An 18810-nucleotide genomic window follows, 5' to 3' on the forward strand; every position below is an offset into this window, starting at 1 on the left:
GAGGTATCTTCAAGAAAACACAGTATAGCGTTCCATCGCCGTATCGCGGTTCAACTTTCGCGTCCACGGTGCATCACTGATTCTTTTCTATTTATTTGTTCCGGGATTTAGCACACATTGCAGAATTTCGGTGTCACTCAGTCTAAGAGCGGTAGTGCTATGATGAGATAAAACCTAATGCCTATAACTAAAAAATAATACCTTTCGCATTGATATCTATAATTTTGTAGAGCTTGATTTCATTAATGGCATAAAAAATAATACATATATACACAAATTATTTTGGTATGAGCGATATATATAGACAATTATAGAGGCTTTATCTTTTCTGTGCCGACCCAAAGCCCAACCAACATTCATCTGAGGCCCAGTGGTTGCCGACCAATGGTTGACATGACAAATGAACAACGCCTTAAACATGTTGTTTGAGATCAATCAGATCCGGGGGTCAAAAACAAAATATAATTCAGCAAATAGCAGTTTCACGTTAACCGTTTTATACTAATCAAAGGATGATTTCATTCACGTCATTCACCAAATTTAACAAAGTACCTTGCTTGTTTTATTATTGGACACAGACCAAATAGATTCCTCACCATCTGAGATTCCTCTTGACACTTGATGCGGACCTCATCCAGCATGTCCTCTAGCTTGTGTTTTTGCTGGTCCATCTCTTCCATGCGATCTTGGGCATCCTGCTTTTGCGCCTCAAGCTCGTGTAAGCACGCAGCCTCTCGGTCGAGGTCGTTTTGCATTTCCTGAAACCACAAGAAGACGACGATTAAACGACGGTGGGTCATGCCCGCTGACAAAGCAAGAGTCAATAAAAGGCTGTCTCACCTGCAACTCTGCACTCTTGTGCCTAATGGCCTCTTCTGCCTCCTTGATATCCTGCTCCAAAGAGTACTTCTCCCTGACACAAGTAAGATATATAATTAATCTAGGCCAAAATCCATTAACTGAATAAAAAAGGGCCTATAAATGATCTTAATAACTGTCTTTCAGGTTTTTGATACAATGTTCAAAGTATTATCAAAACAATCAAATATTGTTCATTTGTCATATCACCTGCAACTAAATAAAGTGGATAACAGATACAATTAATTGGAATTAAATGCTTGTTGTGGGCGGCACGGCGGCTGAGTGGTTAGCGCGTCCACGGCACAGTTCTGAGTTCATGGGATTAAATCCAGCTACCAGCCTTCAATTGCCGAGTTTCCATGTTCTCCCTGTGCTTGCGTGGGTTTCGTCCGGATACTCCAGTTTCCTCCCACATTCAAAAAACATGCATGTCAGGTTAATTGGCTATTCTAAATTGTCCCTGGGTGTGAATGAGTGAGTGAGTTGTCTGTCTCTTTGTTCCCTGCGACTGGCTGGCAACCTGAGGATAAGCGGTGCAGATAATGGGTGGATGGATGGATGCTTGTTGTGTTGAATAATTTAAAAGAAAAACTGCATAAGATTCCGTAATGATATTTGGGTCAAAAAGAGTGAAGGCTTTCTATAATCCTACTCTTTTACACCAATTTTTACATTGGCTGAATCTGTGGAGAATCACGAATTCAAATCAAGGTTTGGTAGGAGTTAAGCAGTGTTCTTTAAAAGTGAATCAATACTTTGAACAGAACGCCACATTCATTTCACCTATATAGTATGACGACAAAATATTTTACCGCTGCAGCTGAGCAATCTCCTGGCTGATGTCATCGAGATCTTTGATACCTGTAAACTCGCCTGAACCCACAGAGCTGGAGCTGTCCTGCAGGGGGAAGAAAATCCAACATGGTGAGAAGAGTCATTGAAGAACAGAGAAGTTAGGCCGATTGGGCAAAGGGAGGAAGGGAAGGAAGATTGACAGGTCCAGATGGAGGGTAAGCAAAGAAGATTAAATGAATGAGTGGGTCAGGGAAAAAGACGCAACCATTCACATCAGGCCACCAAAATGGATATACACTCTAGAACAGTGTTTCTCAACAAGTGGGTTGGGACCCAAAAGTCCGTTGCGGGCCTTTGCCTTGGCCTTATATGCAAGGGAAAAAAACTGAGTATCAATTGAACTCCTTAGCAGTAGATGGCGAGAATGTCCTGTTCGATCATTTCTTCCTGTTCAGTCAATCATCACCGTCCCGATTGTGTTTTGAGAGGGCCCACATCTCATTTTATTGTGATTTTGTTTGTTTTATCGTAAAATTCGGACAATGAGGTGCATCTGATTATAAGCCGCACAGAGTACATTTTAAAAGGAAAAAAACTTTTGTTCATACATAAGCCGCATGTGCCCACATTGAAACATGGGATATTTACAAATAAATACGGTACACAGATAAAGTAAAAATATTTCAGTACCTTAATGTTCCGACGCCCCGCCAGATGTTTGATAAACAAATATGTTTCTGTATGATGTCACCAGTCACATGAATACATCATGATACATATAATTGGGAAGTCCAAACTCTTGGAATTGAAGAGGTCTATTTAAAAATATACTCATCAGAGAAACATCCCGATGAGTCTGAAACAAGACACCCGAAAACTATAAAGCCGGCATAACTACATTCTGTCTGACAAATCTGCCTTAACCATAATGCTTCGTTGGACATTGCTTCTTGTGATCCATTTGTTTCGCCACATTTTTTCAATTTCAGAATAGACTTGCTAAATTATTCCCAATATAGTAGCTAGCCCTCCATTTTCGATTGACATCCTTTCCATGATGAGGGTCTGTTCATGCTAGTTTTATTCATGCACAAAGCACAAAGTTACCGTATTTTCCGCACAATAAGGCGCACCTAAAAGTCTTAATTTTTTTCAAAAGCTGACCATGCGCCTTATAATACAGTGCGCCTTATAAATGGCTCAATATTAAATCGCAAGGTCTCGCAACTTACGCAACAACCGCCGACTCGATTTTCCCCCGAACGTGGAGTAGTCCGCGGTGTATGCTGGGATTTATATACTGGCGTTTCATTGGCTAACCAATGTGTCAATCATCATTTGAATCGATCGCTATTGGCTAAAGTTATTCGGAGCCTCGGATAGGCTAGAGGGCCAAAACAAACCCTGCAATTGGCCGAAAAAGATGTGTCAATCATCCGTTAAATCGATCGCTATTGGCTGAAGTTATTCGGAGCCTCGGATAGGCTAGAGGGCCGAAACAAACCCTGCAATTGGCCGAAAAAGATGACTGAATAGCAAGCTTGCTAAACTACGCCATAAAGAAACATGTTTCATTAGTCTGTATTTGTAAATATTTTACTCTCCTGGATTTACTACACTCACGGTTGTAAGAAGACCATGATTGCGTATCATTATTGAACGTGAGAACTTAGGTGAGCTATGCAGCTTTATATTTTCCCGGTATCTTGTTTTAGAACGATCTTGATGTTGCTGTGATGAGTTGAGTGAATTAAATTTAATTCCAAGTGTTTATTGTCATATGCACAGTAAAGTTGCGAGCAAAAAAGAAAATAGAAACTAAGGAATGGTTGGCATTTCTTGAATCCCAAGACTTTAACCTTCCGAATGATATTTGAAATGATGCATTTGAGTGACATCGTCCGGACACCGCATCCGCACGTGTCTACGACACGTATTCGCTTCTTTGCAAGCTTTGGGAATGTTAAGGGGGTAATCAGTTTTACTGAATCATCTGACTGTTTTGTCGCTGTCCCATTGTAGCGCCTTATAATCCGGTGCGCCTTATCTATGGAAGATATAGGACCAAAAACTATTTTTTGGGGGTGCGCCCTGTAACCCGGTGCGCCCTATAGTGCGGAAAATACGGTACATTAAAATTGCGTCTTCCTCAGCACATATATTCCATGTGTCACACTCTTAGCTTTAATACTTAGGCGCCCCTGGAAAATTAGAAAAAAATGCATAAATTAAGTTTCATCATTGCATAAGCCGCAGGGTTGAAAGCTTGGGAAAAATGTTGCGGCTTATAGTCCGAATTTCACGGTATTTCCTTTTTTGCCCGTTATGATGGGTCCCAACAGAGTTAAAGAAAAAAGGAAGGGCGAGGAAAAAACACATCATGGGTTTGAAACCTGGATTTTGATTGAAAATGTGAATTATTTCTAATGGTTCCAGTTATTGTTTTATTGATTTTAGTTTCAAAGATTTTACATGAGGTCTATGCACACATTCGAGGTAAGAGCTGGCCTAAAAAATGCAGCCTGACCCAGCAAATTACCTGGATTTGAAGAATTAAGCCCCAGGCAAACCCGAATTTTCATATTTTATAAATGAAATTCCAGAGTACGGGTGATTTTGGCCGCTTCTACCCTCCCCCCAGTGCCGCTGCCAAATTTTGGTAGCGAGAGCGACATGAAATCTATCGCGCGGAACATCGACGAAGATAAATAAACACTTTTTATTTATTGATATTGTATATTTTTGGAGAGTAAAAAAATAAAATCAGTTTTTACTTTTGCATTGCTGCAAAAAGCGTTATTCATATAAAAGTAAAAAAGAAACAGACATGTTTCACTTAGGGGTGTTTATGAATTTACCACAAATACACCGCTCATATTAGTCATTCTTGTCTCCATGACAGAATTTATAACAAGTAATCATGAAAAAAATTGTAGAATTTTTTTTTTATTGCAGTGACATAGTGATATTGTTTGAGCGAAAACAATAAAATGACTTTTCTACCCATGTGTACATTATGTTGTGGCCACTCCCTAACTTTTTAAATAAGAGTACACTAATGCCTTACCGTATAGCGGTTTACTTATTGCAGTTTTGCGTATTTTCATCATGCATTCTGTGTTCTGCATTCTAATTGGCTAAACAGTTGCTTCACCCCTTTTCTTCTGCTGTTCCTGCATGCCAATGACGTAGCGAGTTGTACACATACATAAAATGGCTTGACAAGCGGCAGTAGCTCAGGAGGTAGAGCGATCGTTTTAGGATTAAGGGATCCCAGTTCGAATCCCGGCTTGTCCGTGTTACATGCCGAAGTGTCCTTGGGTAAGACACTGAACCCCCAATACCCCCAATAAGCAGGTTAGCGCCTTACATGGCTGCACAGATCACGGCCGCTATTGGGAAATGTGAAGCACAATGTAAAGCGCTTTGGGAAGTCATCGACTTGAAAAGCGCTATAGAAATGCAGATCATTTCATTTCATTTCATTTCATAGATTAGGTATGCACAAATGTTTTTCATTATCAAGCCATTATGACAACAAAACACCCTGAAACAACAAAAGCCCCAAAAGGCAGAGGAAGATGCGTTCTTTTACAAACAACGTTGGGCTTCACGACCCGCTACACTTGCTATGGAGCCACATGTGGGTTTGTGGCGTTCCCCAGTGGCTCCCTGGCACTTCCTAAAAATGTTTGATGATGGAAAAAGGATATAGTTTCTGTAGGACAAAACAGGACACATTCTTAACATTTTCCGATGAATACAGATACCATAGATGCAGTATGTGCTTCCTTTCTTGTAAGGCTTATATAAGCCTCTTAATTTATTGCATATATTGACATATTTCTTTTGGTCCAGTATTGCTTTTTTGAGTGCAAGGGAAATGCACCGAGGTTATTTGTAAAAAAAAAACATTTTATGAAGTAAAGTACTTTTATTTGTTGAACTTGAAGCCTGTAAATTGGGTTTGTTCTTGAATATTTACGAAATGAATAATAATAAATAAATCAAAGTTTATACTTGGCGAGTTTTGACCACCGCGGGACGTTTTTGGAACGCAAACCCACGAAAAAAAGATGGACACCTGGGTACAAAAACCAAGGCTAACAGACTTAAGTCTTTTAATATAAATCAAATTAAAATGTAAAACAGACCAAATTTTCCCAAAGTTAGATCACCACTTAAATGAGTTAAATGTGGGAGCGAGGGGTGGGAAAGAGATAAAAAAAATTGCCCAAATGCTTGCCAGTATTTGGGTCAGTGAAAGCATTGGGAAGTGGGGCCCTGAAGGTCCACTTAAGTTACCTACCCATAACTTGAACATTATGGCCTAAAAAGGTGAAAGAATAGTGGAGAGCAGAGAATTTATTAGTAGAATAGCAAGCCTCTCCTCCATAGAGGGGAAAAAATGGGTGTAAGGGCGGGTTGGCTGTGGCAAGCAACACTTGGACATTGGTTTATTTAAATGTGGTCTAGCATGCAAAAAAACATGAAAGATATATAAAACAAAAAACACTTACCCTCCTCATTTCTGATAGCGCTGCCATCTCAGATCCTATTGGTGTTATGTATCCCGGAATGCTCTGTTTGAATTTCAAATCAAACTTGCATTAGGACTGTTGTTTCATTTTTACTTTCTGCATTACACTTCAGCTTTATTAAAGCAAAGTTTGACACACTCCCACTCACAGCAGGCATTTTAATTCATGTTTATCTGAAAGCCACTACAAGAAGAATGATGAGTGCAAGGACAACATCACTGAGTACATTCACATGCAGGCATCAATCTGATTGGAAACTGAATATTGCCAGTATTTCTATTATATCAAAATGCACTATAACCTTGCGCTCATTTTTGGAAACGACACGAATGAAAATAGCATGATGAGATCAAATTCATGTTTTTTCATACGTCATCCATATCATTTGTAGTCTAGTGGTTATTTTCCAGATTTCTCACCGCCGGGACCTAGGTTCGATTCACGTTGCATTCAATGTTATGCGAGTTTAGACAGCGACATCTTTTGATTGATCAATCATTGCACTAATGCAGTAGCTCTTACTCCCCTTAACGTTTCTGTAAAATTCGCCTCAACTCTCAATCCAAGATGTACCCAAAGTAAATAGAATGCTGTTCTTGACTGTTTGGAGAATATGGATGGTTTTGGTCTCTTTTGAAAGGTAACACACTGAGTTTTATCCCAAGTTGAAATAATCACTTCAAGCGCTACTAACATTGGGTAATCTGAGTTGCAACACACAGAAATGGAAAGTTTTTTTGGTCCTGCCTGAATTTTTTTTAATCAAACATCTGCCGATGAGTGTTGGATAGGCAACTTAACTGGAAAACAGATGAGGCAATAGTTCGAGGCCTTACCTGGTCCAGGTCAAAGGTCTGACTTTTCTTTCCAGAAGTCAATTAAATATTGTGCGCACTTGCGCCTAAAAATGGTGGTTAAAAATGAATCGCGAGTGGAGTTACGCACGTTTATTTTGGGGTCTTACTTGAATACACAGTGTATTACTGCAAATCGCTCTTTTTAGTCTTAAATGCCTGAACAATGTGCCAGTCAATATTTGAATCGGTCACTATTGGCTAAAAATTGTTTGAAGCTGAAGTAGGTCATGCCGTTTTGTTTTTTTAAAATAATACAGGTCCCCATAGGTTGTCACGGGCTAAGGAGGTGAAAAAAACCTTGCAATTTGCTAAAAGTGGTGTCGATCAAAAGGTCAGAGGCTAACAGCCGTATTGGAAATCATCTGACGAGTCTATTTATTTTTAAAGGAGAATTATGCAGCAAAACAAACTGTTCAAAACAAAGATGGTTAAACGATGCTGGAATGCATTTAGGCGGATTTTATTTTTTTAAGTCGGCATTATTAAGTGATTTGGAGTAAATGTTTTACACGGTTGGATTTACTGGACAATCCAGGATGTTACGAGACCATGTTTGTGAAGAATTGTTTCATAAATGGAATAAGATGGTACTTTTTTTTAGTGAGCAACAACTTAATATATTCTATTTTCGTTGGTTAATCTTTGCTTTTTCAGTCACATACATAGTAGTAGATAGTAGGTAGTAGATTAAATTTGTGAAAATATATTGATGATCATGAATCGTAATAATATTTTTCAGTGTTTCCCATACAATTTTGTGAGACCCCGTCAGGTGGACAGTCTAGAGGTGTCTGTGGGTGTGTCCCGGGGCATAATCGGTAAAGGTATAAAATATGGGGAAAACGTATAAGTTTACAGGTTATCGTAAAGCGCAACCTATTAGTGATGGAAATTCCGGCTCTCAAGTTTTTTTTGTTGCTTTAACCGATACTACAAATAATAATGTAACATTATGCATGAAATTAATGAATAAAAAATGCATTATACTACTATATTATACTAGCCTCTACAGTGAAACTTTAACTAATTTAAACTTTTTTATACAAAGCAACTTTAAAGTCAAGCAACATAAAATCCCTGAAAAACAAACTACACGACAAGATAGAAATTAGAAATATCAACTTTATGGTGCTATAAAAAAAAGTTTAAATGCAGGAACTTTTAAATATTTGCAATTCAACTTTTAACCAATATTGACTGAAACAACACCAAACCAAAAATAGAAATTAAATTGTGTATAGGAAAAACAAAAATATCGTTAGTCAACTGAATATTGGCATTTATGAACATAAAAAGCTAAGCTTTAAAGGAATCATTCAGATTCTTCTGTCAGTGAGAGACAATCCACAATGTTTTGGCGTCATAATATAATTAAAATGAGTCCAAATAAGGATAATGTTCCTGCTTTGAGTGATTTTGAAAAATGTCCTTTATGTCCCCCGTATTGTAATCTCTCTTGGACTGTTCCTATGTTCAATGTGCTGCTGCGGCAGTCCCAACCCGAACTCTTCCCTGCTCTACCCAGTGGACAAAAACGCTCGTATTAATCAATTAACCAAAAGTGAGGGAGAGGACATTTTTTTAAGTTTTAGACCCTGGCGGGGACAAGTTAAACCCTGGCGGTTCGCTAGGATTTTTATATGGTATGAGAAACACTGTTGTTATTTCCGGACAATTATCTTTCCAGTTTTGAATGGTGTGATACTATCATTCAGCCATCCTTTTTACACACAGACTAAAAACCTTTTGCTGTGACAACAAAGACTTCAGGTTGAAACAGATGCCTATTTAGCTTGTAGTGTTCCAAAAAGAGATGGCTCATCTTTGCATTTCTCTGAATGTAGCCCTCAGTGAAAGAGGCCGAGACACCCCAGAATTTGTGTATTACCATGACCTACCATGACCGGAGTTCCCCTTTCAGAAGGTGGAATCATATCTGCAGTCAGTACCTGAGGGGGGTCCACACCCTTGCTCACTTTCTGCTGGATAAAATGCATGGCAAGGGCAAACTGCTCCCTGGTCAACTTGCCCATCTGTCTGGTATCAGCCAGACCCCTGCAGTAAATAGGGACAGACTTCAAAAAGCGCTCCACCATGTAAAGGATTGTTACTAAGGCAAAAGCAACACGCATTGTACTAATCTATTACCATTGCCCAATCGGCAGAAAAGGTGCGATCTGCAAAATAAATCAAACTATTGACAGTATTACCGTAAGGCTCAGTGAAATGAGGAAACATAAGAATTGTCAAAACTAAACACTGCCACCCTTTTGAATGCAATTCCCTGGATAAAGTATGAAATGACTGTCCACATATGGATACAGACCAAAACGTTTAACATAACAAGATATAGTCTCAAGAGCTTAATGATAAACAAAGCCGACAGTGAAAAGACAATCACACATTATGCGCTGTACAGATGTTTTCTGTTAGCTGGTGGCCAACTTCCGCCTATAAGATGCAGACACACTTTGGAGAATAACATCACGTGAAAATAGTCTCTGTGCAACTTATTTTACGAACCCAAAAACCCTAAATTGGCAAGAGATGTAAATGTGCGCCTTGACTTGACCTTATAATCCGGTGCACCTTACATGTGGACAAAATTGGAAATGCGTTACCCTATCTGTACACTTATTTAGTCGATAATTTATCGCCATTGCATAACAACTGTTGCAACAGTGATTAAGCAGGAAAGCAATAGTAAGAGCAAAGCATCCTAACCACCAGACCTCTGAGTACAAATGTTCACAATTGCATAACCTTGGATGCAACAGGGATCAAACCCAGAGCGCTGGGTGCTACCTACTAGAGCACTAGTGATACAGGCGATACCTGCAAAGGCTTTAGGTCTCATCTCATTATCAAACTTTTTAGTCACGGTACAAATATGTTCGAGAAAAAGTGTTTAATAACCGATATCAAATTTAGTTACACTTTTTCTAAGCTCAAACTAAGCATTGTAAGAGACAAACGTTTAGAGTGTGTTTATTTATATCTTTCAGGGAGACCAAATTCCTTCCCACAATGCGTATCTCTACAGTCAGTTCAGAATCTCATGTGATTCGGAAAGACTTTGCGAGTTGGCAACACAAGACTGTATATAAGTGGTCCCCAACCTTTTCGGTACCACGGACCAATAATAACGTCAACAAAATAGTTTGATAATGCTCTAAGACCTAATGCCTTATTGAGTATTGTTCGTATCTCTAGTGATCTAAAGCAGTCTTTTTCAACCTTTTCAGCTAAAGGCCCTTTTTTTTTAAATCCCACTGCAAACCACCAGTCAGCGCTGTTGCATCTCCAGCAAAAGTAAATCCAAATAAAAGATAACTCCTGCTAGACTGCCCAGGCACAAAAATTGGATAATACCCCACGGCACAGTATGCCACTTACAGTGGTTGAAAAACACGGATCTCTCCTAGCTAGGATCTAGGGTCGAAACCCCACTGTTGCATCCAATTTTTGCGATTGTGAACAGCAAAATATTTTGACTGATCAATCACTGCACAAATATGGCTCTTATTCATTTTTAGCCCTTACTGTAGTATTAACTCCATGTGCATTCTAGTAGGATGCACCTTATGTATAAAACAGAAAATCATAGATTAATGTTTTTTTGAGGGTCCGCCTTATAATCTGGTGCGCCTTATAGTGTGGGAAATACAGTAATAGTGTCTAACTAGGTAGCGCACAAGGATAAAATTGTGAACGACAAAAGGAAGACAACTCATGAGATGAAAATGTCATGCAGATGTTAATTTGAACTGTCAAAAAATGGCAATTCAAAAAGAAACATAAAACCAAAAGCACTTCTGTGTGCTGATTGCCCCCCTTAAATGCCCTGATTGCATTCAGTGTGTCCATGTTATTAGGAAACTTTGGTTAGCTGTAAGAGTAGATATATATAGTATAGTAAATTACCATATATGTGCGAGGACGCCTTGAGAGAGTCCAGACTGCATAAAGATGTCTTTGACTTCCAGCCCGCTGACAAAACCATCCAGATCGGCGTCTGTCTTAAGGAAGATGTCATCATACCGACCGCGGTCTGCTGCCGGGACCGCCCAATTGACGGGATGCTGGAAAGGACAATAGCACTGTGAAACTCCGAAACTGATGACCGTAAATTCCGGACTGCAGAAAGCACCTGATTAAAAGCCGCACGCTCAAATCTAATAAAGAAACTCAATTTTGTCTTTGCACAAGCTGCACCGGGTTTTCAGCTGCATGCTTGAATAGCCAGAAAAATAAACGTATTCTCGTATTTTTCTTATCCTTAAGCCCAGCACACAGTGGCGTCAACCACGTGGCTTTGACGCAATCAGCTGCAGAACGCCAACAGTGACGTGCCCCCTCAAGCCTGCCTAAGTTGTTTTTCAGTTCTGCTCTGAGTTATATAAGTGAGGTGTTTTTGGATCAGGTGACCATTTAAGATGGCGATTACAAAGACAAATACATATTTATTAATGCGCCAAAAGAAAACGCAAATGAGGGCTGCCTTACGTAAGCACTGCATTTGTAGACGACAGCGCCAGGGCAACCATACTGTAGAGAATAGTGTCAGATTGCAACACAGACATGTGTTTTTTTTTATTCTCATTGGTGGTTGCTGCAGTAATGGACCAAATTGCATTCACTTGTTATCGTTCCTCGAGGATTAAATGAAACTTTGACATTTACATTGATGATACAGAAAGATTGTAGCAATTTTGACAGATATCTTCCACAGCTATTCAATTTGGGTTTATAAATTGCGGACTTGATTTGTGAATGAAATATTTGAAATATGTTGTCAAAATTGAATAAAGTTATGTCAAACCTCCCGTTTTGCTCCTGTAATTTATTATATGAATGATGTTGGCAAAAACATGGACTAGTTTCTCTCAAAGGGCATCATAATTGTTTCCAGACACAGGGTTTGTAAACCTTTTCACGGCCAAATTCAAACACACCATTAAAAGAAAAAATCCAGCGTGAATCATGCATTTTGCAGATCCACAAACATTTACATATGCTACTTTCAATCTTACGTGTGCCTTTTGTCAAGACATATATATATATATATATATTATCTTAAGTAAATTGTGAATATATTTGTGGATCTGAACAATATGTGTGTAAACATCTTTGAGACAAATTTCTCCCCATATAGGTGTTGGGCAAAATGACAGAATATGTAGCTCACATTTTCAGTTGCAGGAAGTTCTACCCGTTACGATTTACTATTGGGAACGCTACTTCAATTTTCTAAATGGCCCATAGTAAAATGTCCATTGATGCCTAAACTTGCTAAACTAAACCAGCTGCCCTTAATCACAAGGGAAGAAAAGCAATGGCAAAGCGAAGCCACCAGCGAGCAGTGTCTGCGTCATTTTTAAGCAGACTTGTTGAGAAACAGGGCAACAATTTCAAGCAATTCGCTCAAAATTCAAACACTTTTCAATCCTTGAAAACATTCAAGCAGTTTCAGGGACATCGAGCATCCATACGAACTCTCCAGATATAATTGCGGAATTTTGTATTCAGGGCGCAACCGTTGTAGAAAAAACAGCTCGCCATTTTTCTCGGAGCAGCCACAAAAAAAAGAGAATAAGCCGCATTGTATTTAAAGCCGCAGTTTTTCAAATGAAAAAAAAAGTAGAGGCTTCTACTCTGGGATTTACGGCAAATGTGATGAATCATGTACCTGTCCAGACTTTAGGGTGTGCTTGGGAGACAGGCTGCCTGTGCTGTTCAGAGAGTTCATACTGCCATGAGATGGTGTAGAGCGCAGAGAGTCTTTGGGCGGTGGCGGGCTTGCCGGCAATGGGGGTGCACCACCTACCACCGAGCCCAGGCTTTTCTTCCTCTTAGATGGGGGGATGAGTGCAGCAGGGAGGTGAAACGGGACAGGCTCCTTTTCCAGCGCACGATACACCAGGTGCATGGCCTGCCATGGAAGGAGAAAGAGACAACACATTATTCAATCTGGGAAGTTTTGATCCCTTGCTTTGGCGCGGTTTACCTTTTGCAGTTTTGATACTTCGCATATTTTCATCATGCATTGTGTTCTGCATAAGACAACGCTCAAAAATTGCTATTACGTCGGTGGTGTGTGTGTGTGCTCAGCTTTGATGGTTTTCCTCTGCCGAAAAGTGTGCCAAATGCGCAAGCAGTCGGTTATAACACAAAAAAATGTTTCCAATGGTTTGATTTTTTTCATTTCCTTGTCCACATTTGATAGTTAGGTAGGTTATAAAGCTGTAGACAGAGATCAATTTAATTTATTTATTTAAATATTACATATAAACAAATAAGTGCTTAAAAATACAAATATGAATAATTACAGCAATATATATATATATATATATATATATATATATATATATATATATATATATATATATATATATATATATATATATCTCATCTCATTAGCCGTACCGCTTATCCTCATTAGGGTCGCGGGGGGGCTGGAGCCCATCCCAGTCATCTTCAGGCAGTGGGCAGGGGACACCCTGAACTGGTTGCCAGCCAATCGCAGGGCACACAGGGACAGACAACTCATTGGCTCATTCACACCTAGGGACAGTTTGGACCGGCCAATTCACCTGAAATGCATGTTTTTGGAATGTGGGAGGAAACCGGAGTGCCCGGAGGAAACCCACGCAAGCACGGGGAGAACATACAAACTCCGCACAGAAAGTCTGGAGCTGGATTTGAACCCACGACAGGTTCCCATGACATGAACTGTGCCGCACAAGCGCTAACCACTGCGCCGTCGTGCTGCCCCTATATATATATATATATATATATATATATATATATATATATATATATATATATATATATATATATATATATATATATATATACAATGTATACATTTATTTAATATTTAAATCAGTAACAATGTAAGAAATATAATGTCACGGTTGCCATGGCGCCCAATTGGCCTTGCCCGTGGCCGCCAGCTGACACTTGTTGACGGACTGGCTTCCTGTGAGTATTTGAATGCTGTCCTGTCAGCCGCTTTTTGTCGGTTCGTCTGCGAATCTCCGTTTTGACTCAGCAAGCCCTGTTTTCGTCTGTCCTATGTTTTTGTTCTTGTTTTCCTCCCAGCCATCGATCTGTTTTTCCCCCCGCTCTCGACTCTGCCTTCACTCGCCACGGAAATACCACTGCCGCGTTTCGAGCAATCTACTCTTTGCGACCAACGATCTCCGGATCGAGTGTGCGCTCTTATCTTTCTCCCCCAATAAAACTGTGAGTAACGTTACGTCAGTGGGTCCTGGTTCCTGTTCTGGTCCTGACAGAACGAACCGACCACAAAATGGACCCAACGAACGCTCACACAAGAGTGGATTGGGGAGAGTTAGAAACTCCCTACGCTCTGCAGCAGTTGCACCAGACAGAGGGCGAGGTCTGGCGATTGTCCAGTGATGTCACCGCCCTTCAAGAGCTGCTCCAGCAAAATCTACAGAACATGCGGCGCCAGCAGGAGCAATTCGCTCAGCTGACAGAGCTCCTGTCGCGTCGGTTATCGGCAAAGGCCCCGTCTCCTGGGGGCTTTCCTCCTGCCGTGCTGACACGTTTCCCGCCCATTCGGCCCACGGACTCGTCTGCCATGGAAATTGCTGTGCCTCCAATGAGGTTTACGGGAAAATTTGGCGCCGATCCGTCCGAGGTCCCCGTCGGCCTCTCCGCCGCACAGGTCGGCCTCTCCGCCGCACACGTCGGCCTCCCCACTGCGCACGGTGGCCTCTCTGCCGCGCACGGCAGCCGGCCGACCACACCCGTCTGCTTGCCTGATTTGCCTGTCTGCTTGCCTGACTCTTCCGTTCGCCTGCCTGACTCGTCCGTTCGCCAGCCCTACTCTTCCGTCTGCCAGTCCGACTCTAAAGTCTGCCAGTTAGACTCTTCCATCAGCCTGTCCGTCTGCCAGTCCGACTCTTCCGTCTGCCAGTCCGACTCTTCCGGCTGGCAGACCGACTCTTCCGACTGGAAGACGGAAAAGCGCAAAGAAAAGCGCAACAAAAAGCGCAACGAGAAGTGCAAAGAAATGTGCAAAGAAATGCTGATCACCACCAAGTGCTCGGTGGATTATTGTCGGATCCAGCAATAGAACAAAGTGGCGTTGGGAGAGACAGGTCCGATCTACTGCTACTACTAGGCTACATAACAACTCTCCTAAGCCACCCATGCAGAGTCTGTATCTCATCAACGCCAAATCCAATACCCATGAAACTAATGCCCTGGAGCTACAACTCATGGGTAACTGCTTCATTTGTTACTCTTGTATTTTAATCATGACGGAGAACTGGCCTTCGTTCTTTAATACGAGCATGCGGCTTTTAATCAGGTGCGCTTTGTAGTTCGGAATTTATGGTAAATATATTTTATGTCTATGGCTGACTGAAAAGTGTTGAGAGTTTTTGATTATGGGACAATGTTGATATCGCTCACCACGGCAAATTCGTCTCTGTCCAGATGTCCATCTTTATCAATGTCACTTAGGTCCCAAACCTGCAGGCAACAAAAAGCAACATTAGATAGAAAAATCCAAGTTTAGATTTATGGTTGTTTGAATTTAGATTGGACATTTAAAAGACAGAAAATACACCACAAACCTTCCCAAGAATGTCCAGAGGCAGCTTGGAGTTGATAAGGACGGGTCGCACGTTCTCTCCTGACAGCAGGCCGTTGACTGGTGATAGGCTTTCAAAAATGCCGTCAAATTTGTTTTTCTCCTCTGGCTAAAACAAAAGGTTTATCTCTCATTTGGGGTTTGTTTTAGTTTTGTATTTTAAGAAATGAATGTAGTGTTTTGCAAATTGTCTTACCCTAACAGCCCAGTGAGCTTCCGTGGAGGTGTTCAAGGGACTGCTGCAGTCCTTCTGGATATAATAAATCAAGCAATGCAAATGTATTTAATAATTTTATCTAAGGATACCTCAACACAAAGGAACTTTGTATTCTTCTCATGTATTTGATTATAATCACCATAACTAGCACCATTTGACTTTCAACTAACATGTTTCTTATTCACATATTTCCTGTTTCAAGAGCAAGATCAAAGTGCGACAATCAAGTCGTATTAAACAAACCGCATCTCAAAATCCTTATCTTAAAGCTACAGCGTCTTTATGGAAATATAAAAGATCTAGCTTAACAAAAAAAAAAATCAAGATTAATAGGACAGAGCCAATATTTATTGTACCGATACAGTTATCCCTCGTTTTTGGCAGGGGTGCCTTTCAAAAACACGCCGCGATAGTCAAAACCAGCAAAAAAGAAACCTTTATTCAGTTAGTTAGTTATTTAATATTAAAGAACAACCCCAACATAGAGCCTTAAGTATTTGTTTAACAAATAATTGTACTGTACTTTATAAACGTTTTTTTCTTTTTACAAATAACTTCTGTTCTGTTGAAATATAGTTTTAAAAATAATCATTACGTGTTATTGCACAACTGACAGTATTGATTAAGGACACAATCCACTTTACATGATACTTTGGCGCCATCACGTGGACGTTATTGAAAATTGCATTCACTTTCTGGTTGGCAATCATAAAAAGACAGAATTGTCACGGTTGCCATGGCGCCCAATTGGCCCCGCCCGTGGGGCACCAGCTAGAGCTCATTGACAGATTGGCTTTCTGTCTATTTAAGCTCAGTGCTCTCGTTTTTCCTCTGTCAGTCAGTCAACGAACCTTTGCCCCGCAAGACGTGGGTTTTGACTCGGTTCTGTTCCTCTTGGTATTGTTCCCTTTTATTTTTGTCCTGTTTAATATCGGTTTCCAGTTTCGTTCCCGTCTATTTTTATCCTGTTTATTATTATCTCCAGTTTTCGTTTCCGTCTAATTTGTCCTGTTTATTTTCGATATCTTGTTTCATTATCAATTCTGTCTGTCCGTCCTGTGAGGTATCGACACCATCTGTCCGATATCTACTCAGGAAATTGGTATCGATCTCGTCGGCCTCTGGCTTCCTATCATTTCACGCCAGACTGCTGCCTAACGTGTTTGACTCCCCATTTCCCGTAAAATAAAAGGCCAGATTTAAACTTTGACTTTGGCACCAGGTAAGGCTTCATGCGATTGTCCCATCTGTTTTCCAGCTAAGATGCACATATTACTCTTTTGCAGGCATATGATTGCAAAAAAGATTCAGGTAAAGATAAAAATCTGTTTTCTGTGTGTTCCAACTCAGATGTCTCAATGTTGGTAGCATTTGCAGTGATTATTTCAGTTTAGGACAAAACTTCAGTGTTAACCCCTAAAAGAGACCAAAACCGTCCATATTATCTGGACGGGTAGGTCTCTGGTTAAGATTTTAGGAAGATTTTACAGGAACTTTAAGGGGTTAAGGTGTGCAGCTAGTTGTTTTAAAATGTGATTGGTTTGTAAGGAAAACATACAATCATAATTAAGGGTAGTCGCTACTCACAAATTTGGGTGGTGGCACGCTGAGGTTGAGGCTAGACACACTGATATCGTGTCCGCTCTGTGCACACGCCACCAGACGCAGCGCCACGTAAAAGCCCTGGGTAAAAGTAAGCGTCATCAGTTCAAGTTCTACTGTATATAAAAAGTGTTTCTTACCTGTCTGTCCAGGTAACCTTTACCATCTGGATCAACAAGGTCCCAAATCTGGAAAATAAAACACAACAAAGCAAAATTGTCGATCAGAAATACTACACATCTAAGCACATAATACTAATAGCGTAACAGACTTGGACAAAATACCTATGTCTTAAACTGTAACTGCAAGACGATAGTGATATTTGATACCAAACTGCAACGAGTGCCAGGGGAAACAAACAATCCAAACACAGGTATGACAGTATCCAATTTGTGGGCACTGTAATTAATTCTCGTGTTGCAGAATGTCTCATTGTTTGTTTCTTTAACAAACAACATCAACTAAATCAGGGGTCAGCAGTGTTAATTTTACCTCTGAAAAGTGATGGGTCCGGGGACTCGCATGCTCAAAAATCTATGGGTCCCAACAGAGATCTATGGGTCCCCAAAATTTAGTAAATTTAGCATCAATTCACTTTGAATATGTATTCGATTGGAATTTTATCCCAATTTTACGGGAACGTTACGGAGTTAAAGAGCACGTCTGACAGTTGAATGAAACAGAGTCTGACTCGCCTCATTAGGATTCAAGTGACGCTCAAGCCAATAAGGTTCTGAAAACATGCATCGTACATTTTATATAATTTACCATAAAAAAGCGGATGAGCCATTTTGTGCCTGACAAACGTTATTTGAAATTAAATGCATGCAGTCTGAGAAAAAACACGTCAGTTGTTATAATGTAAAACCGAGACACATTTGTTAAAACCGTATGATTTCAAACTGTTGAGAATCATTAGGTTCTTTAGTTACAGACTTTGCAGTTGACTACTGAATAAAGTTCACAAAACACACCCAACATTTATTTTATTTACTGTTGTACTGCTGCAAATGAGGCTGTTCCTGGTTTACAGGGATAACAAATGTCTGCAGTATGTTCAATAAAAGATGTATGTTCTATCGTACCCATTTTTCTTGTGTTTATCATTTTCCAAATAATTAAATGAACCATGCGAAATCTAAGAAAAAATGAATATCTATCCATCTATCTTTCTATCTATCTACCCTGGTCAAATTCCTCGAGAGGGGTGACCGACAGCAAGACAAACACATATACAAAAACAAAGAAAATAAAACAATTAAAAAAGTAGCAAAAAACACACGCAAAAATGTCTGGACCATGCCCAAC

The 18810-nt window shown here is 40.2% G+C and overlaps 1 protein-coding gene across 5 annotated transcripts in view; it reads right to left on the minus strand.

Moving 5' to 3' along the window:
* eps15l1a (epidermal growth factor receptor pathway substrate 15-like 1a) overlaps nt 1-18810 on the minus strand; it is a 41263-nt gene that overhangs the window by 14544 nt on the left and 7909 nt on the right. For 3 of the 5 annotated variants that reach the window (XM_088349087.1, XM_088349086.1, XM_088349085.1), the window contains exons 4-16: nt 17643-17690; nt 17488-17583; nt 15880-15933; nt 15667-15792; nt 15503-15562; nt 12744-12986; nt 10979-11136; nt 8953-9109; nt 6177-6239; nt 5966-5986; nt 1674-1759; nt 841-913; nt 597-758 (exon numbers count right to left, since the gene is read on the minus strand). In XM_088349087.1, the coding sequence (XP_088205213.1) occupies nt 597-758; nt 841-913; nt 1674-1759; nt 5966-5986; nt 6177-6239; nt 8953-9109; nt 10979-11136; nt 12744-12986; nt 15503-15562; nt 15667-15792; nt 15880-15933; nt 17488-17583; nt 17643-17690 (1347 nt within the window). The remainder of the gene's footprint in view (nt 1-596; nt 759-840; nt 914-1673; nt 1760-5965; nt 5987-6176; nt 6240-8952; nt 9110-10978; nt 11137-12743; nt 12987-15502; nt 15563-15666; nt 15793-15879; nt 15934-17487; nt 17584-17642; nt 17691-18810) is intronic. The other 2 variants (XM_088349089.1, XM_088349088.1) reach the window with 1 other exon arrangement.

This window comes from Urocampus carinirostris, chromosome 12 (assembly GCF_059441175.1).
Source record: "Urocampus carinirostris isolate Australia breed hairy pipefish chromosome 12, RoL_Ucar_1.0, whole genome shotgun sequence".
NCBI lineage: Eukaryota > Metazoa > Chordata > Actinopteri > Syngnathiformes > Syngnathidae > Urocampus > Urocampus carinirostris.